General features: G+C 42.3%; 1 protein-coding gene across 1 annotated transcript in view; it reads right to left on the bottom strand.

Moving 5' to 3' along the window:
- Positions 1–1198: 1198 nt before the first annotated feature.
- RAB22A (RAB22A, member RAS oncogene family) overlaps positions 1199–24628 on the bottom strand; it is a 52413-nt gene continuing 28983 nt past the window's right edge. The window contains exons 3-7 of the mRNA XM_079784386.1: positions 22375–22456; positions 13769–13840; positions 13575–13681; positions 12899–13008; positions 1199–8082 (exon numbers count right to left, since the gene is read on the bottom strand). Of these exons, the coding sequence (XP_079640512.1) occupies positions 7985–8082; positions 12899–13008; positions 13575–13681; positions 13769–13840; positions 22375–22456 (469 nt within the window). The 3' untranslated portion in view covers positions 1199–7984. The remainder of the gene's footprint in view (positions 8083–12898; positions 13009–13574; positions 13682–13768; positions 13841–22374; positions 22457–24628) is intronic.

Consider the following 24628-nt stretch of genomic DNA (forward strand, 5'->3'; position numbering starts at 1 on the left):
ATTCATAACAGCAAAAATCTGGAGATAATGCCATGCCTATCAACTTAGAATGGCTATTAGTGGAATACTACATAGCAGTGAGAATGAGCGCAAATACTATATGCCATGTTGAATGAAGCCCAGCCCTAGAGTACATAACCTATGATTCCATACAGTGACTATGTCAAGTTCAAAACTAATCTGTGGTGTTAGAAAACAGGATAGTGATGGGAAGGGGACACAGGAAAGGGCTTCTGGGATGTTGTTGATGTTCCGTTTTTCGACATGAGGGGTGGTTGTGTGGATATAAAAATGTATTGAGGTGGACACAAGATGGATGGCATTTTCTGTACATGTTATAATTCAAAAATTGCAAAAAACAAGTAAAATACCAAACTCATAACAAATAGTTATTTTAACTGAATCAACTGTGGGTTAGCAGGGAGATAGCTTTTAAAAACTAATAATATGTGCTTCCTCTTTATCCGTGCTGTGCTAAAATGCCGGTTATATAGGTATCTTGCCAAAGTATGGAACTGCATGGGTATGCTCTCTTCTTATCTTCCCACTTTACAGGTAAAGGTAAGGAAGCTCAGAGAGGCCAAGGACTCTGTCTAGAACTGCACAGTCTAGAAAGGGGCCAGGCTGAGACTCACACCCAAGCCTGTCTGCCTCAAGTCCTCTCTGGGTCTCTCAACACAACCACAAAATATAGACAGATGTGCTCTATGCAAGAGGGATCTCACAGAGAACACGAGTGTGTGATGTACCTCTGCAGGCAGTGAGTGGCCCTGGGGGATTCCAGGGTAAAAGTCAACACCAGAATGTAAATTTACTGGCTCCTTTGATGAAATCCCCCAATAATAGATGATGGCCTAAAGCTTTTCTCCCAAGAACCAAGCCAAGGCACCTCACTGTTCCTTACCTGGAAGGGAAGCAGAATTTCCTCTGACACTGCAGGCTGCCAGCACCACGCCCCATATAACTATGGAAGCAGGCAAGGACGTGAAGCGGGAGAGGGGCTGTATACGAAGATGCAGGACGCTGGGCGGCTAAATCAGTGCATACGCTTAGCTTGCTGCTCACCACACGCCAGAACTATCAGAGTTCTGCTACTTCGGTTTTCAAACATAATTTTAAAGGGACTTCAGAATATTGGATTAAGAAAAATGTGTGATGTATACTATTACAAAGAGAAACCATTTGAAAGGCAAACGCATATATTTATAAACATAGCATTTTATTAAGAAAATGTTTACAACCTTCTTACAACAAATTTTGTTGTGATTTAGCACGTTATCCTCTATAAAAGTTGATGATATAATGTTCAAGCTAAAACAATATAGTTTAAAAGTATGCCAAATCAACCACCATCTGCAAACTATCTATCACTGGCTAAGTAAAAACAGAAAAATCTTACAACAAAAATCCAAAGATCTATTTTCCTTGTGTCAGCATCTACAAACAGCACAGATATCATATGGTTTACCTATAGACTCAGGTCCAGCCCAAGGTTAAGACTGCAAAAATAAAGTCTTTAAACATCCATATAAGCTTGGCAAGCCATCATTACAATAGTTCATCACAGGTAATCAAGCAATGCGTCATGCAGGGAAGCCACGGCTATACATCTGGGCTGCTTATAGTGCTACCAAGCGGCCTAAACTGGAAGCAAATTCATTTTATTTTTTTCGTAATAGATGTTATTATAAAAGGCACAAGTATCTTACTCCTTGCATCAGGTCTTAAAAAGGCATGACATTCTTAGGAGAAATAAGAATTGCTGGTATGAGGGCTTAGCTTTTAAAAAATTTAATGTCTAGGCTCACTTCCACACTCCATATCTGCTTCCCTTCAAGATTGGACTTGGATTGTCATATCCGTTGACAATACTCTATTACACACTAAGCGAAGTTCTGACACTCACACTATCTCATCACCAGTGCTAGAAAACATTTTGTCACTCAAGTCATGTTGCCACTTTAGTGCTGCCCACTGCCTCTCTCAAAATATGGGAGTTCTTCACCTAAAATTAGCCTTGTTTTCTGACGGCACTGTTTGTGTCTCGTCTCTCTTGTTGGACGTGGAGAGCAAGCCCTACAGTGCTTGTGGGAGGTAGCACAGGACTGTCGCGTGCACTAAGGAGGTGGATGGTGCCCTGTGACTTTAAGGGACAGCCCACTGCAAAATGAGAAGAAGAGAAATAAGGTAAGAAGTCCGCTTCGATCACAGAGAAGGCAAGACATCAATTCTAAGAAGGTCAGAGGCATGATTGACAACTACGTGAGTGACTCATAAAGTGAGATGATAGAAAGACGGAGCTCGAGGAGAGTGAAAAAGAAAATCTTTCCCAGAGCAATAAAGCTCTGTCCACACAACACGACAAATGGTTTAAAAACAGAGCTACCAATCAGCTGTTCTGACTGGCCAGCTACCGATAATTTTTCCTGCACTGAATCGACCGGTCGCTCTGACATCATGGGTATGATCCATATTAAGGAAAGTTTCATCAATTATGTCATAACCTCATACATAAAGTAAAAGGAGGTACACAAATTCAAGCCCTGCTTTTGAAATTTCTCAGGGAGTAAACCTGATTATTCCAGGGTAAATTTAATGAAAATATTCATAAAGGACAAACGAGATTAAGATGAAGCCCCAAAGTGAAGTCACCACTGCTGTGTGCTGACCGTGTTCCAAGTAGGGGTGCGCTGCCTGTCCACACAGGCCCACCCCACGCTCCTGGCTGTTTCTACAACATGACGGGGCTTTGGGGAACAATTTCAGTTCTGAGTACAGATAAATGGCCCTATGTGTGGAATGCTACTTTAAAAATGACCTTCTCTAAAGGAGCACTGATATGAAATAATTTGCTTCCGGAAGCTCTGAAAAGCTCCTACATTAAGACGTGGTATGAAGACTGGCATGTCTTATTTCTGTGGCATGATTAAGAACATTAAGGTTTACCATTTAAAACTGCCAATTAAAGGAGGCAATTTAAAAAAAAAAAGAATCATTGCTGTCTTAGGATTTGCCATTAATTGGCTGAATTCTTGGCACTTGAATTCCTGTTCATGGAAGGCTATCCTGAATTTTGTTTGTTTCAATTATGAAGCATTTTGATGAGGCACTGGGCACCATGCAGATCTGAAAATGAACTGGCAATAAATGAAAACATTTTCTTGTTAAATTTAAGGCTCCATGATTTTAATTCAGTATCTACTAATGACACATTCTAATACTACTATCTAAAATGTTCGATGTAATAAAAAGAAAAGATGAAAGGTTTTTCTTTTCATTAAACTTCTGAATCCTTTTGTTTGGAAGACCCAAATATTCTAGCATATCTACAATTGATTATACTCTATAAAGAAAGAACACAGATATTAGTTATTCCTGATGGGACAGACCCTCAAATTAAAGTTGATCTATGCTAGTAGAAGCCCTTCTTGATTTGGGAAGTAAATCATTTTCCTATATGCTAAGAAAAGAATTCTGAAGGACAAACTGAGAAATATGGACATTCTTGGTTCTATTTTTTCACTTTCTTCATTACGTCTAATGAAACTTCATCACCACAGATCTCTCACTTATCATTCTCTTGGATTGAAAAAGTGGAGGCTACTGAGAAATGTAACACCCTCCTAATATTCCTTTAGAATTTCATTTGCACAAAGAACAGAACAAATGCCCCAGCATTCCATTAATGTTTCCTGCAAATCAGATAATCAAATTGCCTGGATTGCTATTACTGGAAGTCAAGACCAGTAACTCTGCTGTCAAGAGAAACTGGCAAAGGCTGTTTGTTTCAATTCTGGGCTGAATCCCACCCCACCTCCCTCTTCTAAAGCTACACAGTATAAGGTCCATCTCCTGGATGAATCATTGCTTGGACTATTTACTTTTCTCCTATACATTACCTTGCATCATTTTAAAATTGTTGATGGACCATGCTAATTGAAGTCAGGTATCCAGTAACAACTCGATCCTTAAAGGTACATTCCATTTCTTCCTTTAAAAAATATGAACTGTCAAGAGGTAAACCACCTCTTGGAGTGACTAATTAACAGAAGTCATGCTGTTAGTCCTTCTAAGACAAATGTAAATAAAAAGATTGTTGACAGGGTTACACTATCAGCCTCATCACTGTCTTTTAGTTTTTACTAGAGGGTTAGGAGGAATATTTACAGCCAAGTGAGTTTGGAGAGCCTGAGTCTGGGTGTTGTCATTTCCACACAATGTTCTAAAGTAGATCAGAGTTAAGGGACTTCCAGCAACGTTTCCCCAGAAGGAAAGAAAGGATTCTCTCATTACCTATGCAGGTTCCTGCAAAGACATCTGTTGTGCACGTAATATACTCTGCGCCTCTATCTTACACACCAAGGGGCCGTGGATCATGTTTTCAGTTTTAAAACGACTATAACAGATGCCCATGACCATGAATACCTTTTCAAGCTCTGAGGCTGACCTGCCCATTAGCGCCTCGCATCTGCATCAGACCTGCCCTTGCTGACACAGCCAGAGAAGTGCAGGCCTTCTGGTTCCATGCCCCCGGGGAAGTCAGGGAATGGTTCTCTAATGGACGTTTTCATTACTGTAGCTCCCCGTTTAATTTAGAAGGCCTCCTAGAACCTGTTTTCTTTCTTGAGGACTGAAAAGAAATAAATACAAGACTTAAAGAGAAGCAGAGAAATTAAACGTGATTTTCTTTATATATTTAAAAAGAATGATAATTGATGACCTCAAGGAGGACCCCAGCCCTCTTAGAAGAGATCAAGCTTCTCAGACAAAAGACCTGACCCTTTCAAATTGGGGGAGGCAGGCACTTCAAACATAATCATACATGGGCAGCATAGAAGTATGTTACTCTAAAGGAATTAAACCTTCCTGTTGCTATCTGTGGAACTTATTCTGCCTGTGGATGAGAAGCAGGTGATGGAGGGTTCATTTGGAACCTGAAGGGTCTGCATCCAGGTACTTCTCCCCAATCACTTCTTAAAGAGAAATTGAAATGAAGGACACTTGATCATACTCTTACTTTGTTCTTTTAATCACCAAATGATAGTTAATTAGTTATCAGAGGATCAGAAAAACACTTATGTGGAAGGAGACTTCTGGAGACCAATGGTGACTAGGATTAGACACCTGCAAAGAGCTTATTTCAATTTCTCTGAGAGGAATCAATATACACTTGCAGCTAATTAATGATTTTTCTCTTTTCAGTCCCTAAAGTTTTTTAAAAAAAAATGCCCTTGTGTCATAAGGGAACCAAAAGATTTTTATGGAGGGATTAGACCTCAATTCCTTTGAAATCTGGCCTTTTCTCTTAAGAAATAAGAACAAAGAATGTATGAAATGTGTATCAGATCATTGCTCAGTCAGGTTAACATCCAAAGTGTGTTCAAAATGAAACACTGCTTCTGACTTTAATATTCATCTTTGCATTTCATAAGCAAACAAAATAAATGAAAACCCTTTTCTCTGTTTCATTGTGTGTGAATTGTAGATCTGAGAGAGCAATCTGTTGCTGTTGTTAAGGATTAAAAAGATATTGCACAAGAATGGTGCCATGTCAATTTCTGAGATGACTGATGGAAGTGAGGGGAGGAGAGGCCCAGAAACGCGTGAAGAATAGCGGCTAGTGCTGCACATGCCACACGCCATCATTCTGTGGATAAAATATGTGGCTGCAGTCAAAGAGAATCTCTCTCTACATGCTGGAAGGTGTCTGAGAAATGGCGGAGAACTCGCTGCAGGGCTACCAGGATGGACCCATTTGGGGCTGAAGACAGTCAAGGTCAAAACAGGATCAGAGGCATTTATTCGCCTCACCAGTAAGGTGAAGCAAGCAAGCACTTTGTTTTTCCCTGTGCACCCAGACACCATGAAATCGTAAACATTAAATGACAGGTTTGGTGGAAATATTGTGAAGGTCACAGATTTGCACCATCTTTTGGTAAAATAGGAAATAAGGGGCCACACAATCATTGTCTTTTCGGGAAGGAGCCAAGCAACCTTTGTTCTTATTTTGTTGTCGTGGAGACAGAGGCCCAGAGTGGGAATGCTAGGGATGGGCCAGGGCAGTGGCCAAGTACCCGCATCCACCTGGGTGTGCTAGTGTATGAAATAAAGTGAAGCCACTTCCAGGCACAAAGAGCCCCGTCCTTACAATCATCTGTTTTCTCTGAAAGCAAGATGCTGGGGCGGGGGGTGGGGGTGGGGGCTGGCGGGGGGAGATGGGGGTGACTATAGAGTCTACATGTATTTTAAACAAAACGATGTTAGAATTTTCACTAACTACATTCCTTCTATCGGATTTTAATAAAAAACAAGCAATTTCAAATGCTTGAGATATTCACCAGGGAGAAGGGAATCGTTTTGTACTTCATCTGAGTTATAATTTTCTCATTAAAATCTACCCATATCAAGTGGGGTGCACAAAGAAATAACAATTATTTTTAAAAGTTTTGACTGTTCAGTTTAAGGAGAGCTCTGAAAACACAATTTAGTTTGAAATTCAAGCTGTTTCATTTCCTATATAATCTTGTAAATTTCCTTCCCTTACAATACTCAGGTTGGAAGGGTGCCAAATTAGACCAGGGACAAATTTTCACCAACTTCACTTCAGTGCTTTATTTTTAGATTATATTAAAAACCTCATTAGGCTCCCTGAGGGAAAAGAGTGTTAACCACTAACAGAGGCAGGGGGGAAAAGGGAACCGGAAAGATAAGCTAAATTGTTAACAAGGAAAGCTCTCTTCAAACAGTTGGTCTGAGGCCGATGTTAAAAGTGAAAAGAAACTTATTACCAAGACCAGGTAAATGACCTGAGCTTAGAGCTTAATTTTTTACCCCAAGGCTAGGAAGGGCTAGTCAGGCTTGTCCAAGTGGCATATGTCTATGTTATGATTTCCAGATGGGCTTCGGAAGGGGGATGGAAGGAAAGAAAGGCAGGGAATCTTTAAAGTCTATAAGCTAAGGCTCTATGCTTTCGTACAACATAAATGTGCTTTGAAGAGTCTCCTGTGGACAGGCTGAAAATGGGGTTGGCATATGCAAGATGGGGCAAGATTAAATGGAATGAAACACAGAATTTATTACCATATTTACATAATTTATACTTTTTAAGCAATGGTCTCATAAATATGAACTACAACTTTACATAGGCTAACCAACAGATAATTGTTTCCCCCACCAAAATATTTGGGTTAAATAAAAAATTGACAGTATTTACACTACTTTCTTTTCCTTCTTTTTAAACCAGTTAGTCAGTTTAAACATATGCAATTTGATTTACTCCAGTCAGCTTCTCCACCACCACCCCTGATCCTTAGAGCTTATTACAGAAGGTGCCAATAATGAGTTTGGTGACACTTACAGGACAGGGTCAGAATGCAAACAGAGGCTGAGCTGCGGGCTATTGTTGTTGTGAACTTACTGTATGTATCCTGGACTAATGTATGCAATGGAAAGTGCTCTGGAGATGGATGCAATCATTTCCATCAGTCCGATAAATAACCCATTTTACCTTCAGATAATAATCGCCATCCCTCCACTTAACGATATGCTACCACATTTTAAATTATACAACTCCCTAGAACAGTGGTAATGTGAAACGAAGGAAATTATAATCTCCACGAGGTCTTCTTTTCCTCAAGAATGATGAAAGTGCTCATTTCCCTTTACAAATGTTACATAAAATCTTGATTACAAAACGACGCAACAATTGGATCCTACCATCCATACAATTACATGTTCCTTTTCACAGGTCAAAAGCCAGTGATGGGAGTCCCTTTGTCCCCCAGAGTCTTTACATAACAAAAGTCCGAAGACTGAAACAGCACTGCTAGTCTTCGAAGAGGAAACAGACTGGTCAATTTTTGCGACTCTTTTTTGCACGAAGAAGACCCCAGACCAGCTAGGCGAAGCCTGGCAGCAGGGCCCAGCCCTCCTGTTAGCTTTCAGGACCACCTACTTCACCACTGAGGCTGAGGCTGAGGCTGAGTCAACAGCAGCTTCGCCTGGGCTCTGAAGGCTGTCTCCGGAGTTTGAAGCCCTTCCCGCCACATGGCGGGTTGGTGTCGGTGGATGGAATTCTTCGACCTAAACCAAGAGGACAGGAGGGAAGGGAATGAACCTTAACTTTCTAAATCTGCTCATTCTGACATAATTTTATAGATATAACTTGACAGGTTTCATTAAAAAAAGTTTAATAAATTTTTAATTTTGTGATGATTTTAGATTTAGAGAAAAGTTGCAAAGATAATAAAGAGAGTTGTTGATACTCCTCACCCAGTGTCCCCTAATGTTACTATCTTATGCTGCTACAAGACATCTGTTGAATTGAAAAATTCAACATTGGCACATCACTAGTAGCTGAACTCCACTTTTTTTAGATGCCACCAGTTTTCCATTAATGTTCTGTTTCTGTTTCAGGGTCCAAGCAAGGATATCACGTGGCATTTAGTAGGTAATACATGCACATGGTAAAAAAAAAAAATTAATCAGAACAGATCCATCCCTCTGTCCAGGAATAGGTGTGGATAGACACACACAACACACACATCTTCACCTGTCCCCATTCCTAAACTGGGACAGGAGCAACCAGAGTGCAAGGCTCTCAGCTCGCTGTCTTCAAGGTGCACCCTGGGACTGTCCCAGCACAGTGCCTGGAGAGCTGCCACCTTCGAGGTGATAGCTCTGTGACACTGCAGCGTATTATGGATGTACCGTAATTAAAGTGCTCCCTTGTTGACAGATATTTAGTTTGTGTACAATATTCTGATGCTACTAACAATGATGCAAGAATATCTTTGTGAACCTGAGTGTATGTGTTGGATAAACTAACAGAGTGGAAGAGCCAGGTCACGCTATTCTACTTCTGGGTATTGACCCCGACACAGTCCCTGTAGCCCAGTGTCTACCTAGGTCAGATGCAGAAAGGACATGCAATTTATATTTTGACAGATGCTGCCAAATTGTTCTCTGAAGAGGCTGTGTCACGTTGTTCTGCTACCAACCATGTATGAGAATGAACAGGTTTCACTTTGCTGCTCCATGAAGCATAATGTCAATTTTAAGGGAAACCTGAAATCACCCATCCATCCACCCACCCCACTGATAACTTCAGGGCTGCTTCTATACAAGGCTTTCTTGACGCCTCCCGCTTCCTAACTCTCCAACATCTTAGGCACTGAAATCCATCAGGACTTTGGAGGCACGCCGTCATATATTTGTTTATGCAAAGAGCTCCCTCAAATTAGACCCTCAGCCCTTCCAAGGGGAAATCCTGTTTGTCCATCTTTGTTTCCAGGGTCATTAGCACAGTTCCTGGCACTGAAGTATTCTGAAGACATGAGATGAACTGGGCGCATGCATTCTGGGCATGGACAGGCTGAGATGGAATCTGCCAGCTCCTGGGTCCTTGGTTGCCATGCCTGGAGCCTCCAGCACGTTGAGCAGCCTGCAGATCAGGTGGGTAGTACCCAGCATGTGTCCACATGACTGGAAGGTATCCCCCAGTATGTCCTACCCCTACTTTTCAAATGCCTGTACATGCTGCTGTGAATAAACTGCAAATTAGTTCAAAACCTTTACTGATGTTTCTGGTCATCACACATTTCTCACTAAATGGGTCCTGGAAGTACAGCTGGGACAACAGTCATCTCTGAAGCATGCTTAGAAGGAGGCAGAGGAGAGCATCTTCCTGACCTGGGAATAGGCAGTGACTTCTCAAACCAGAGCCAGAAAGTGTCAACCATAAAGGAAAACAAGGACCAATGGGATTCTAACAATGATGCAAGAATATCTTTGTGAACTAAAGAATATCTTTGTGAACTAATTAAAAACTCCAGTTCATCAAAGGAGTGGATTCAGACATGGAAGTCAAGTCATGGACAGAGCAGAAGATTTGTCCAACACACATGATCACCAGTGGACTCACTCCGAGTTAACAATGAACACTCAGGAAAAGGCAGGCAACTGAACAGAAAAACACAAAACTTCACAAAGAAGGACATCCTGAGAGTATGTAAATGTAAATAAATACCTGGAAAGGTGCTCAACTTCATTAACTGTCAAAGAAATGCAAATCACTACCTGCCCACCAGGGATGGAGAGTACTCCCATTCCCCTGGTGTAAGGTCAGCAAGTACACTTTTACTGAACACATGCATACCCAGGACTCAGTTATTCTTCTCCTGGTATAAAATACACCTATCAAAATGTGTGCCTATTGTGTATATACAGTACAGGAAGCAGAATGCTCACAGCGGTACCATTTGTAATAGCTCTACATTGGAAACAACCACTCAGATGCCTATCAACAGAATGGATAACCACCGTGGGCATCCTCCCTGCTCTGACTCTGAGGCTGACAGACGCACCATGGGAACAAGAATGGATCATGCAATGATACGGATGAACCTAAAAGCGTATGAACCTAAAAGAGATAAGGAAGACAGACACAAGAGTAAATACAGTATGTTTCAAAAAACCAAGTATGAAACCAGGCAAAACAGATCTGAAGAGTCAGTAGTCTGGACGATGGTTCCCTTGGGGGGTGCCCCTGGGTCTCACTCTAGGTGCAGATGACAGGAGTATACTTTGCTTGTGAAAATTCCTTGAGCACTATACATCTGATGTGAGCACTTACACTTCAGGAAGAAGCAAGTATGCCAGCTAATGTGCTAACACAACTTTATAATACCCAGTAAACATTAACCTCAATTTACATCTCTCTCAGTTTTTCTAATCTTTCTGAACATATATTTTTTATTTTTCATAGTTAAGATGAGTATGTACATGCTTGTTTTTATTTAAGGATTTTCATTGTTGGTATAATTCACTGCCTTCCTGTTTCGAATACTGTTAAAAAAAAAAAAAAAAGAATGCCTTTGGGGCCCTAACTGGTTTGACAAAGTGGATAGAGCATCGGCCTATGGACTGTGGGGTCCCAGGTTTGATTCTAGTCAAAGGCACATGCCTGGGTTGTGGGCTCGATCCCCAGTGGGGAGTGTACAGGAGGCAGCCAATCAATGATTCTCTCTCATCACTGATGTTTCTCTCTCTCTCTTCCTCTCTGAAAATCAATAAAAATATATTTTAAAAAAAATGAATGCCTTTGGGTACCTGCTATTTACATTCCAGGAAGACAATAATCATCACTACTTTTTTTTTTTAATTCTCACCTGAGGAAATTTTTCCATTGGTCTTCAGACAGAGTGGAAGAGGGAGAGACAGAAACACTGATGCAAGAGAGACACACTGACTGGTTACCTCCCCCACACGCCCCCACCGAGGCTGGGGATCAAACCTGCAACCAAGGTTCATGCCCTTGACCGGGAATCGAACCTGAGACCCTTTGGTCTGTGGGCTGACGCTCTAACCACTGAGAAAACCGGTCAGGGCACATCATGATTTTTTTAAGAAAATGTATTTTATTGATTTTTTATAGAGAGAAAGGGAGAGGGATAGAGAGCCAGAAACATCGATGAGAGAGTAACATCAATCAGCTGCCTCTTGCACACCCCCTACTGGGGATGTGCCCGCAACCAAGGTACATGCCCTTGACCGGAATCGAACCCGGGACCCTTGAGTCCGCAGGCCGACGCTCTATCCACTGAGCCAAACCAGTTTCGGCCACATCATGAGTTTTTAATGTTGACACGAAGGGACTGTACTAGAGGTTGCAAACCAGCAGCCCACGGGCCTTCTCTGCCGTAGATGGGGCTGGTAGGTCTGTACAGTACTCTACAAACATTTGAGTTAGGCCAAATCTCAGCAGTGGAACATGTTACATAAAATTCAGATTTCTGGTTCTCTGAACTAAAAACATCAAAAACTAAAAATAAAAACAAAAGCAACCCAAGCAATTGGGCGACCAGAGGCTTACACTCTAGTGTGGCCACATTGTTGGAGTTGGGCCCCCACCACCAGCTGTGAGGCTTTCTGTCATCTGAGTCCCAGTCCTCGCCCTGGGCCTGCTTCACTGGTGGGCCTTCACTGGTGGGTCCTGGTGGGCACTGAGCGCCTTCCAGCTTTAGCAATCTCATCTCTCACTAGACAAAGGGTCTTAATGAGTAAGCTCACGGTGCCCGATGGCTGTCCCCCGTTCTCCAGCTGGAGTCTGACATGCTCAGTTAACGTGATTTCAGGTCCTGGCACGGCCTGCTCTGTCACATCTCAGCTCCAACATCACCTGCTCAGGAAAGGCCTTTCCCTGACCACCTGCAGGCACTCTTTCATTTCATCCTGTATTACCATCTTGCTATCCATGCTTATCATCTGAGAGGATCTCACTATTACTGTGCTCACTGTCTGTCCCTGCAGGGCAGTCTACGCTCCAGCAGCGCAGGGGCCGCGCCTGTCTCATTCTCCACAGTCTCCCCTGAGCCTGGAACAGTTCTCAATAAACATTTTGATGAACTTGAATGAAATGAATAAACATAGATACAATCTGTAGAGGGTCCCAAAGGTATGCAGCAGCCTCTCCATCTAGTGCCATCATATTAACACTAGATAGGGGGAGGGAGAAGAAAACAGGTCTTACCTTTTACTCACCTAGTATTAATTTTTGAGGGTTTCCTCACAGAGGAATTCCACGTGCATGTCCTGTCCCCTTATTTATTTTATTCATTCTATGACTGGACGACTCATTAGAGCACACAAAGAGAGAAAGGGGGAGAGGCGTTTCCAGGCCCTCCAGGCCCGTGCATTATTTATTAGTAACAACCATCTTAATAGAAGGGTCAGTCGTTAGGCAGCAGCTCTCCAGCAATTACATGACATGAAAACCGCTGCCACTCTTACCCTCTCAACTCTCACTCCACTGAGATGAGGAAGGAATTCCACCCAGAAAGACAATTCTGTTTGAAGTTGCCCTGCACAGGAAAAAACCATACAGCACAGAGATACTCACTAATTTCTATAAACAGTTCATTGATGTTTATCGCATTTTTTGCACTGGTCTCTACAAAAATCGCATGGATGGAGTCGGCGTAATCCTTAGCATCTCTCTCCATGACTTCTCTGAAAGGCAACGATTGCAAATCAGAAATGTGACCCATCAGAGCTTCATGTTATCCCACCTACCAGTAATTCAGCAGACTGATGATGACAAAGGATGCCACGAATGGCTTGTGTCTATGGTTAAACAAAACAAAAATGTACTGCTAGCAATGCATGCAGTGGAATGATCACAGAATGGCCGTGGTTTCTCTCCCCACTCACCAAAGTGACGGCCCTGCGTTGGGAATTATAGATGTGGTCCACAGGAACTTCTAACAAATGTGCTTTCCTGAAAACCTGCTTTCCCTGTTCCAGTATACTATTTCACGGGAGCTAAGCTCAGATAATGCCAAGCCTGATGCAACCACTGTTAAATAAATTACTTACCTGTCTACATACATAACCTAATTGGCTCCAAATGCCTGAACTCTTAATTTTACTTTGAAACTTCAGGACTCCAGCCACACAACGAAAAGGGATTTTTCAACGTCAGAGATAAAGTAAAAGCAAGATTCTTGAACTGGATATTGCTTGGTAAGAAAAGGAACACATGATCAGCATTGTAATCTCCTGTTCTAATAACTTACCTTACATCGATAAGATCACACTTATTTCCTGCAATGGCAACTACAATATTAGGTGGGCCGTGCTGTCGAAGCTCCTTTACCCAATTCTTTAATGTTGAAAAGGTCTCCTGAAACACACAAGAGGAAAGCAACTGGAGAGCTAAGCAACCAAGAGGGTTTTCAAAGCAGTCTGGAGAACATAATACAGGTCTTACTTCTTTTGTGATATCATAAACAATTATAGCTGCAGCCGACCCTCGATAGTACATGGGCGCTAAGGCACGGAACTGCAGAGAAAAAGAAACAACAAAATTGGGAAAACTGGTTAATGTTTTTTACTAGACTCTTAAACCCATTATCCCTACACAAAAGGTAATCTTTCTTCTAAGCCCAAGATGACATGATGCTTTAAAGCAAATGAGGCAGTGATTACCAAAGGCAACAACTCTAATGTAACACTGAAATGTCTCTCAGAAGATAGTTTAGAATACAGTTTTATAGGAATTAAATATAGTGCTATAAACAATTGTTTCAGCTAAAAAGGCTTTTTAATTGAACTCAATGTTATAGTTCCCAAATTCACTTGTTCAATAGTCCTTTAAACTTCGGCTCCTCAAACCATCAAAGAGATAAAAATCATGCTGTAAATAGCTCTCTAGAGAAGCGGCTGCACTGGGGTGTCATGAAGAAGACCCTGTCATATGAATGCTGATGGTACCCCAGAAATGAGGCCACATCGACCCTCCATACTGGGATGAGTCTATAACTCCATTTCTGTCTAATTCCATGTAGGTGGCAATCTCCAAATGCGGGTAAGTATCTAATTTCATTTACATGAATTTAACTCTGTATACAAAGCTTCCTCCCACTCATCACCCCCTCTCCCACCCTGCACACAACAGGAAAGGAAAGGAAGGAGGGGAGAGAAATAACAGGGAAGGAAAGAAAGGAGGGGAGGAATGATGGGGAAGGGAAGGGAAGGAAGGAGGACAGAAATGACAGGGAATGGAAGGGAGGAAAGACAGGGAAGGGAAGGAAGGATGAATGACAGGGAAGGGAAGGGAAGGGAAGGAAGAAGGAATGACAGGGAAGGGAAAGGAAGGAAGGATGAATGACAGGGAAGGAAAGGAAGGAGGATCGGAAGAACAATTTAAAGAGCTAGGCTGAGTAGCTGGCCATGTCTCTCAATCAGTGTGAGACATTATGCTGATGCTCTCTGCCCAGTCAACTGGGCTCTCTGGTCGTTTGGATGTGATGGTTTAAGCATCTCACTTAGTGACTGATGCCAAAATGTAAAGAGAAGATTTTACCTGTAATTGAACTTTGTCTTACACTTCACGTTTGAAACCGAATCCGACATAGAATGGGCTCCCACTGTCCTCCCACCCTGCTCTCTGTTCCGGTGGCTGGCCCACCTCAGGTAGGAACTGTCTGCAGAGTTGAACATCTGCTGCACAGCACAACTCACATACAGGGTGACAGTCTGCAACTTCTCACCTAATGAGCTTGACCTCTGGCTTTTAAACTTCCATGTTCATTTGAGTTTTACAAAAGAAAGCGAAAATTTGACTGTAAACTCCATGAGGGAAGGTAAGGTAGCCTGTTTACATGGTTTTCCCTCTGGGGCCTAGCGCCTGCATATTGTAGAAAAGCCAGAATTGGTGAAAACACAAGAACTGTTAAGTATGGGGTGATACCAAACTAAAGCCAGACCCCAACCCAATGTCATAGGAAGTTTCACTGGTCTCTGTGAGAAAGACACCTGCCTCTGGACGGAAGCCTGATAACTCCCAATAAAGTACGTTGTTTTACAGAAAAAAAAACACAACAAAACAAAACAAAACAAAACAAAACAAAACAAAAATACAGGTTAGGAGCAAGAAAGTGCCACCTAGAGGGAACTGCATTCCTGGGCAGGGAAGATGGGCTGACTTTCAAGGGGAGCAGGAGTGTACAGGCGAGACAAAGGGATGGTATTAGCTTTCATTTCTGATGTACCACACCGCAACATTTTTACAAGGTGGTTGTTGTTTTTACCTTCAAATTTGGAAGGTAAAATTCATATAGAAAGTACAAAGATCTTAGGTTTGATTAAAGATCTTAAGTTTTGATAAAATGACATATGTGAACGTAAACATCCCACCAAGAAACATTTCTACCAACACAGCAAGTTCCCTGATGCTCCTCTTTAACCTTGACAATAACCCTTGTCTTCAAATCTATGCCATTGATATTGATATAAGCACAATGGTTTTCTTTTGCTTATGACTGGCATGGACTATCCTTTTCCATTCTTTTATTTTCAAGCTATCTCTGTTTGTATTTAAGGCAGTCCTCTGCCAGCCAGCACATGGCTGATCCTGCTTTTCAACCCATGCTGATAACCTCTGCCTTTTAAGTGAAACGTTCAGTTCCTTTATATTTAATGTACTTACTGATATATTTGGTCTTACTGATATTATGTCACCATTTTGCTATTTGTTTTATATTTGTTCCATTTCAAAAATCCTGTTCTTCCTTTACCTCCCTCTTTTCCATTAACTGAATATTTTTAGTATTTAATTTTAATAATCTGTCCATTGGCTTTTTATCTATACCTTCTTGTATTACTTTTTATGTGGTTGCTCGTATAACTACAATATACATTCCCTTCATACCCCCCCCCCAGTTGATTTAGAGTTTAAAAATGTACTACCCCATGTAAAATACCAGATTTAGAGTTTAAAAATGTACTACCCCATGTAAAATACCAGAACCTTCATTCTTTTTATCCCACTGTCCTATGTGCTGTTGTCAAATACTAGTATTTTAAATTTACATACACTACAAACTATACAATCCACTGTTGTAATGTTTGCAGTAAATAGCCAGCAGCCTTTAAATCAGTTGAGAAAAGGGATTTTTATATACTGCTTTCTGTGGGTCCGAGTTACCACTTTGTGTCACCCGTCAGCCGGAAACCCTTCTGGGGCTGCTGCTGCATCCTCCCAGCGTTTATTCTAAAACTGTCATTACTTTGACTCCATATTTGAAAGATAATTTGGCAGGTGACTTTTTTGCTTTCAGCACTTTAGAGATGCTGTTCCACAGTCTTCTAGCCTGTTTCTGTGGGATGTTAGCCATCACTCATACTGTCCCCCTGTACATAACGTGTTTATTATCTCTGCCTGCTTTCACAAGCTTTTCCTCTTTAACTCTGGTTTTCAGCAGTTTGACTATGATGCACCTCAAGGTAGTTTTCTTTGTACTAATGGGTATGCTGAACTGCTTGGATTTGTGAGTTAATGTGTTTCACCAGATTTGGGAAATTTTCAGCCATTATTTCTTGAAATATCCTTTTTTCTGTCTCCTGCCTCCCCACTCCTGGGTCTCAGTTATACAAATGTTAGACTGTGTGGATTTGTCCCTATGGTACTGAGATTATGCTCATTATTTCCCCACTCTTCCCCTGTTCTTCTGATTGGCTCATTTTTGTCACCCATCCAGCAGATTTTTCATTTTCGATGTTACAGTTTTCAGTTTTACTATTTCCATTTGGTTATTAGTTTCCATTCTGTGCAAGCTTCCCCATCTGTACAAAGTAGATAAGACTACTTTTCCTTAAATCTTTGAACAACTTAAACTATCTTTACCTTCTCCGAGGAGTGTGAAATTGCTGACTACTCATCGTGAGATTGGTTTTGCCGGTGGTTAGGGTAAGTCTGTCTGGGTCTGTCTTTAGTCCTCGGACATGGTGTCTGGTCCTGAGGCCTGATCCTTCTGAGGTTTCAATGGAAGCCCAAGGTGTTTACCAATTCCTCCAACACGGCAGGACTGGACTCAAACCCCAAACTCCTTGTTTCCTGTGACGGACGAGCAGCAGCCCAACCTCTGCTCAGTCTTGTCGCCTCTCTAGCTGTGCCTTCTGTTGGGGGCCTCTATGTCTTCCCCGTGCATTCACAATTGGGGGTAGGCAAAGCCTTGATGAGAATTTATGAGAGGATTTTAGGGCTTCCCTCCTTGTTGGGTCCCCCTTTTTCTGGGACTTGCCTCTTCTTTTCTCGGTTGCTCTAGCAGCCTTAAAGTCTGTCCTCAAATGCCACAAGCTAAACAGACAGGCTTTCTACTTGAGTCCTAGCTACTCTGTACCACATGGACTGGGGAGTGCCCTCCTGGGAAAAACTGTAAAAATGTGGGTCTCCCCCAGTGGAATCTCTAGCTGCATCTGGCAGTCCCTTCTTATAGATGCTGTTTAATGTGTTGTCCAGTTTCCATAGAACTGTTGTCTGTGGGAGGGTGACTCCATTACAAGCCACTCCGCCATTACTGACATTGAAACTTTTGCATGTTCTTTTGTGTAAAGGAAGGTGGCAGCTTAAATAGAGACTCAAAGGATGTCCGCACATCTCTGCTCCAAATCTGGCTCCAGATAAGGGCTCAGCAAACTTTTTCTCGAAAGGGCCAGGTATTAAATATTTCAGGCTTTGCGGATCACTTGATCTTTGTTACAACTTCCAAACTGTACTACTGAAGCGTGAAAGGAGTCGAGGACAATATGTAAACAAATAGGTGAGTGGCTATGTTCAATAAAACTTTTAATTTACAGAAACAAGCAGCTAGTAAGACTTAGCCCACAGGCCAGTGTTGACTTTAGCTCTCGATGATACTAAGCTACTGCACTTGTTCCTGATTTAAAACCCAGAAACAGCTCCTTCCATGACTACTGTGACAATAAGTGAGCCTTCCTGGTGTCACCTCTGGAAAGAGTTGTCCGAGTAGCACATGAGGATTCAGGAGCATAAACCTTTAAGGACTGGATGCAGTGTCTACTGGACTTTGGTTAAGCAGCTTTCCTTTATATAATAACAAGCAACAAGTATTTGAAATGTTGTGACACTTACGGCGTATTTATGATACGTGTTTGTGGTGCTTTGTGCACAGCCCCCAGAATACTGTACGAAACCTTGTTAGTGAAGGATGACTGAAAATACGTCACCTAAAATGAAGTCATTAAGGACAGAAAATAGGGACAAAAAGGTCTGGCAGGCTCTGTCTTGAGAAAATAAATTTTAAGTTATAAAAACAAGTGTCATTTAATCTGACATTCGAAAAAAAACTTAGGTTTATTACTGCACCCTGAAGCTAGTTTGCTGAATGGAACACTGAAGCCAAGCTGACTGGTAGTCTGACTGGTTCTTCTGATGAAACCGCCTGCTGGTACAAGGTGACAGCTTCCATTGCATCTCGGTTCTCCTGGTCCAACTTAAAAAGGATAATTTTTACAAAACTATTTGAGGATTCCACCAGTTTTCCTTAGGGCTCTCAACCCTTCTACATACAAATCATTATCTTCTGAAGCACTTGCATCATCATCACTTCATTTAAGAAGATCCGACCATCACTGCTTTGCACAACACCTGTGAAGTTCTCCAGAATCTCTTCCACTGACTTAATGAATCACTTGGCAGTCCACTGCAACTGGACCATCAAACTAACAGACAGTTGCAAGGGTCAAAATGGGGTTCACCCAAAAGGGTTTTTATTTTACGATGACTTTGGTTCCACAATGAATCTCGTTACTACAGAAAACAGAAGATAAACAAGTAAGGAAACAGGTACAATGCCATGGATAAGGGCAATCAAAGACTCTTAAGACTACAAAGAGATGTGCTGAAGAGTTTATCTAACGACTGGTGACTAGTATCTGCACATCAGCTCTAGGTCAGGCACTATTCGAGCAGTGGGAATATAGCAGCGAGTGAGCGAGACAAAGGTCCCAGCTCTCCCAAGCTTACAGTCTGGGGGAGAGACTGCCACTAAAGTGAGTAGACAGATATCTATTTACAACTTAGAATGAAGGTTCTAAGGAAAATAAATCAAGGACTCTGATGGAGAATGAACTGGGGCCCTATTAGCTGTGGGGTCTGAGGGCATAACAGTTAACTTGAAACAAAAAGGTTAGTAAGGAGAGCTGGCCAGGCACCCAGTGGAGGAAAAAGGAAGTTCCCGCAGAAGACTCTATGTGTGTAAAGGCATGGTGGCAGAGTCTGAGGAACTGAATGGAGACCAGTGGGCTGCAACTCAGTGGGTGAGAGGGAGGATGGGCGAAGAGAGAAGGCAGAGCAGGCCATGCCAGGTTTTGTAGGCCACTGGTCCTAGGGTGGCTATTGGAGGGGAGCTGCGGGAAGATAGTGAAAAGTATTAAGCAAGAAGGTAATAGGTCTGATTTCTGCTTCCAAAAGACTCCTCTGAGTCCTGTGAGCAGTGATATAGTGTGGTGGGGGTTGGAAAGAGATAGCAGGGAGGAACACCTGGCTGAGAGCAAAAGGTGGCTGAGAGCATGGTGCTGGCAGTGGAGATGGAGAGAAGTGAACGATTTGAGATCTATTTGGAGCAAATGTGAGGGGGAGGATGGAGTCAAAGACGACCTCTGGATTCAGGTTTGGGCAACGTGGGTATACAGCATTGTGGGTACTTATCTGAGAACAGCAGGACAGTAAGGAAAATCCACCTTCCCCTGAGAGGCAAGTTTTCTAGGTTAAGGTGGGAGGGGGTATTCAAAGCAGAGGAAACAACAGTTCATGGGTGTGAGGGTATGGAATTGTAGGGTACATTGGTTGGGTCCTAGAGGATAACTGGTCGGAGGAGGTGCAAATGGAAACTCTGGCCGAGGCTGGCATAGTCAGGGACTTGGAGGCCTTGCCCAGGACAAACTGGCATCAGAACAAGCTCACGGATATGTCCTGGACGATTCTCACAGTACTTCAAACAATTTGTGATTCACTGTTACATGTTTAACTTTTCTGAAATGCAGTGGCTTGGCAACCATAGGCCGGACCTCCTCTCAGGTCTCCCAATGGGGTCTGGGTCCTACCAGCCAGTTCTCTTGACCCCTGCCTGCTGCCTCATTTACATTCCCTGGGCAAGCTCCTGGCTAAGACATGGAGCTTCAGGTAGGGGTGAGGCAGCCTTATACCTCAGAGCAACTATTCCTGGTGCAGAATCAATGGGAAGTGGGGGAAAGAAAAGGCAGGCAAACTAGCTAATTACAAAACTTAAGCCCTGGCCAGTTTGGCTCAGTGGTTGGATTGTCGGTCTGTGGACCTAAGGGTCACAGGTTTGATGCCTGGTCAAGGGCATGAACCTGGATTGCAGGTTCAATCCTAGACTCCAGTTAGGGTATGTGTGGGAGGCAACCAATCAATGTGTCTCTCACATCTCTCTTTCTCTTTCTTTCTCTTTCTCTCTCTCTCTCTCTCTCTCTCTCTCTCTCTCTCTCTCTTCCCCCCCTCCCTCCCTCCCTTCCTTCCACTCTCTCTAAAAATCAATAGAAAAATATCCTCAGGTGAGGATTAACAAAAACAAAAAAACAAAGAACATCTTAATAGGATTCTGCTATTATGGCAGCAGCAAGGGAGGCATAAACACTATTAACTCTTTTTTTTTGTGGTCTAGAAAAAAAGAGATGCTTCACATCATTGTGTATACTGACTCAAAGCATCATGGACTCTATATCATAGCCTGATTCTTTATGATGAGGGTGTTACTGTATCATCAAATATATGGGAGGGGTAAATTGAAACTTGGGATTCAGTGAAAGGGTACATATGTTATAAGTATGAAGAGCCACATGAGTTTTTGGTTAAAAGAACAGACACCACAACTGTGCCTACAGATATGTTAAGGAAGGCTCTGTGGAAGCAACACTTGGGAAGGATGGAAGAGTGATGGCTAGCAAAGGCGTAGCTGTCCTAAACACTCCATGCAGATACGGAGTACAAGGCATGGGGGAGACTAGGAGCTGGATATCAGATGAGCAATTGACACAGGGTATGACATCCAGCATTAAAACAAACAGAAGCAAGGTAACAGACAAACTTAGGTCATTACATCTGTACAGATGCATGGTGTCTATGTCCAGGACAACAGTAAGGGCTGTTTTGTTTCCTTTGTTTGTTTGTGATGATTCTGTCAGGTTTTATACCACACACAGTATCTCTGCTGTCTTAGATAAGACTGTGATGACAGACTATTTCTTCCGATTACTTCTGGTATACTTTTAAGAGCTTAAGATAGCACTGTGCATCCATCAGATGTTCTATTTGATAGTACTGTTTGAAAACAAAATTAAACAGCAGGTGAATAATGGGGTGGCTGTCAGACACCCCTCGACAGGGAAATTAGACTTAGGGCCCAGAGTAAAGTAAGGCAGCAGGCAGGTGTGTGTTCTCCCACCACCTCCCCACTCCTGTATGACTTGGGTGGGCTTCACCCCATCTCCACTCTGCACTGTGATGCCTCAGCCCAGTTCCCATGTCTGGTTCAGGCTCTTCCTTAAGCATATAACCATCTTGGACAATTTTATCATCAGGCACTTATTAAGTACCTATTGCAAAGCACTGTGTTAGCTCAACCATTTCACTTAAATCTCAAACTTTATATGCTGTAAAGTTCCTTCTTTAGCTTTTAAAAGGCAGCTATAAATGAGATGTGCTTAGCTCTCCCTTTCTACCACTAATTCTCTTCTATCTTTGCGGGAGGACGGAGCCCCAAATTACACACAATGCTCTAAGCGGGATTTTATCAAGCCCGTTAGTCAGCATTTACTTTAAGACACTAAAAAGTATAAAAATGCCCTCAGTACCCATTACCACTTTCTCCATCAATGGACTTTGCAGTTCTAATTGAAAAGAAAAAGGCTGTCCTACGCAAACAGGAATAAATGTATCTCAGGCACGCAGAAGAGAAGTGGGTAATGTGAAAACGACAGGGACATCAATGGTTTAGTTGGAGCTTTATTTGGGCCTCAGAAAAACACATAGTAAATTAAAGAGTGACTTACTCGTTCTTGTCCAGCTGTATCCCAGATTAGGAATTTATGTAGCTCATTTTGGTACTGGACAGTCTTGGTCATAAAGGATGCCCTATAAAGAGAGACCTAAATGATCAGAATACAATTATTTAAAGCATGTTGCCAGCCCCAGTCGGAAACATCACTTAGACTTAATGCTCAGGCTCCTGCTCCACACTCTGTCCTCATTGTGGTCCCCTCTGGAGTATTTATGAGATGATCAGATACTGGCTGCATAGTCTGTGTCAAAATAAAGCATTATGCACATCTGCCCAACACAAAAAAGAAAGCGTGCTTTGGCTTGTGACTGCCTAAGCTTTGTATAATTTGGTAATCCAGACAATACTCTCCCTTGTAAAATACAGAAATTATTATTTTAAAAGATGGTAACATGGAAGAACTTTCTATAATAAAAAATTAGTACTCTATTAAAAATATTACGCCATGTGGATTTGTGCTCTCCCATCCCCAAACCACATGGCCATATGTACAGCCAAATAAGAGCCAGTGTAAGACATCAGACAAGGAGCAGGAAGAAGGCTGGAGAAGCCACACCCTGGTGATCACCTCTGTTTCAGTAGCAAAACAGCCCCTCAGCTGACCTAATGGACCACATCAGGGCCTGACCCAGTCCTCGATGGGAAAGGAATGATGGTGTGCAGGCCATATCACTCATTCTGAGGGACCATTCTGCCCAGGGGCCTATGAAGTAGGGATCCTATTATTTGGAGGGGGGTGTCTCATACCTTCTGGAGAATCTCTGAGGTGCCACGGTAGCCCAGAGCACATGCTTGGGGAACTGTACTAAAGGGTCGCGGCATTAGAAAGGTTGAGAACCACTGCCCTAGGGCAGTGATGGGGAACCTATGACACTCGTAGCCATTTCTGATGACACGCGGCCGCTGAGGCGGCCGCATGCCGAGCATGAAACATTTGCGAAATAATGTTTTTTCCTCAAAGTGACACACTACCCACGTTATGCTCAGTTTTTTGGCGAAGTTTGACACACCAAGCTCAAAAGGTTGCCCATCACTGCCCTAGGGGCTCTTGAACATAGGTTTAGTCCTGCTCTGGGGCTGGGCCTGGCTCTAATACTATCTTCTACCCCCCAATGCACCCAGATAGTTCCCTCTTGGGAGTTCTTTGTCCTGCAGGCTCAACACATCAAAGACCCCAGAGATGATTGTTTCTCCTTTTCTACTGGATACTAAGCCCCTGGGGCCAAGGGCCCTGCTGCACTGTTGGAACCATACCCTGAACACCCCACTCAAGCACTTCCAAATACAATGGATGTTTGAAATACTTCTGAGATTCGTGTAATAGCTACATAAACTTTAAGACAGTACGAGATGAAATCGATAGAATGGCTCTCTGAAGAATCACTGAGCTCAGCTAAGTATCAGAATCCTTAGTTTTAAAAAACTTAAATTCTGCTACAATTGAATTCCTGGCAATATTTATATAAATTATGGTCTAGCAGCAGCCTCCCAAACAGTGACTGTGATGAGGAAGGGAAAGGAAGTTAGAAAGTAAGATCACATTTTTGGATAGGTACTATTTACTAGATATTTATTTACTGAAAATGTACCCCTAGGTATCCTTAGTAAAGTGCTTTATGCATAGAAGGTGCTCAATAAATGGTTATTGTTTTTGAGAACTTCTGGCAACTCACCATGATTAAATCAGGACGTGCAGCAAGATTTCTCATTCAGGAGAGATCTAAGCATTCAATCAGACTCGTTTATTGTAAAAATTAAATGATATGATGTCATGAAAGTGCTCTTATGTTGTAAAGCACTATACCTACACAAGGTATTATTATTATTATTATTATTATTATTATTATTATTATTTAAAAGCAGCTCCAGGAAACATTTTAGTTTAGACTTTACAATTAGTCCTAAAAGCTTGCAACTCAACTCTCCATCAATTATGGCTGTGGTGTTCCATTTAAGAGTGACAACGGGTGTCCAAAAGAGGCCTATTAACAGAGCCCAGGTATCCAACACATCCATTACGGTTGTGCAAAGAACCATACTTGCAGTAGACAAAAGGCTGAGAAAGGTATATGTAACAATTAAAAGGAAACGTTTCATTATATGGTCAAAATTCACTGAAGTTCAACCTACCTGCCAACCATTTCCCCCTCAATGGAAGTACAGATTCATTACTCAGGGGAAAGACAGAATGGCAGCTGTCACATAATGAAAGTATCTGAAAGGATTACACTCAACTTCCTGTCCCT

Source organism: Cnephaeus nilssonii (assembly GCF_951640355.1).
Source record: "Cnephaeus nilssonii genome assembly, chromosome: 11".
Classification (NCBI taxonomy): Eukaryota; Metazoa; Chordata; class Mammalia; order Chiroptera; family Vespertilionidae; genus Cnephaeus; species Cnephaeus nilssonii.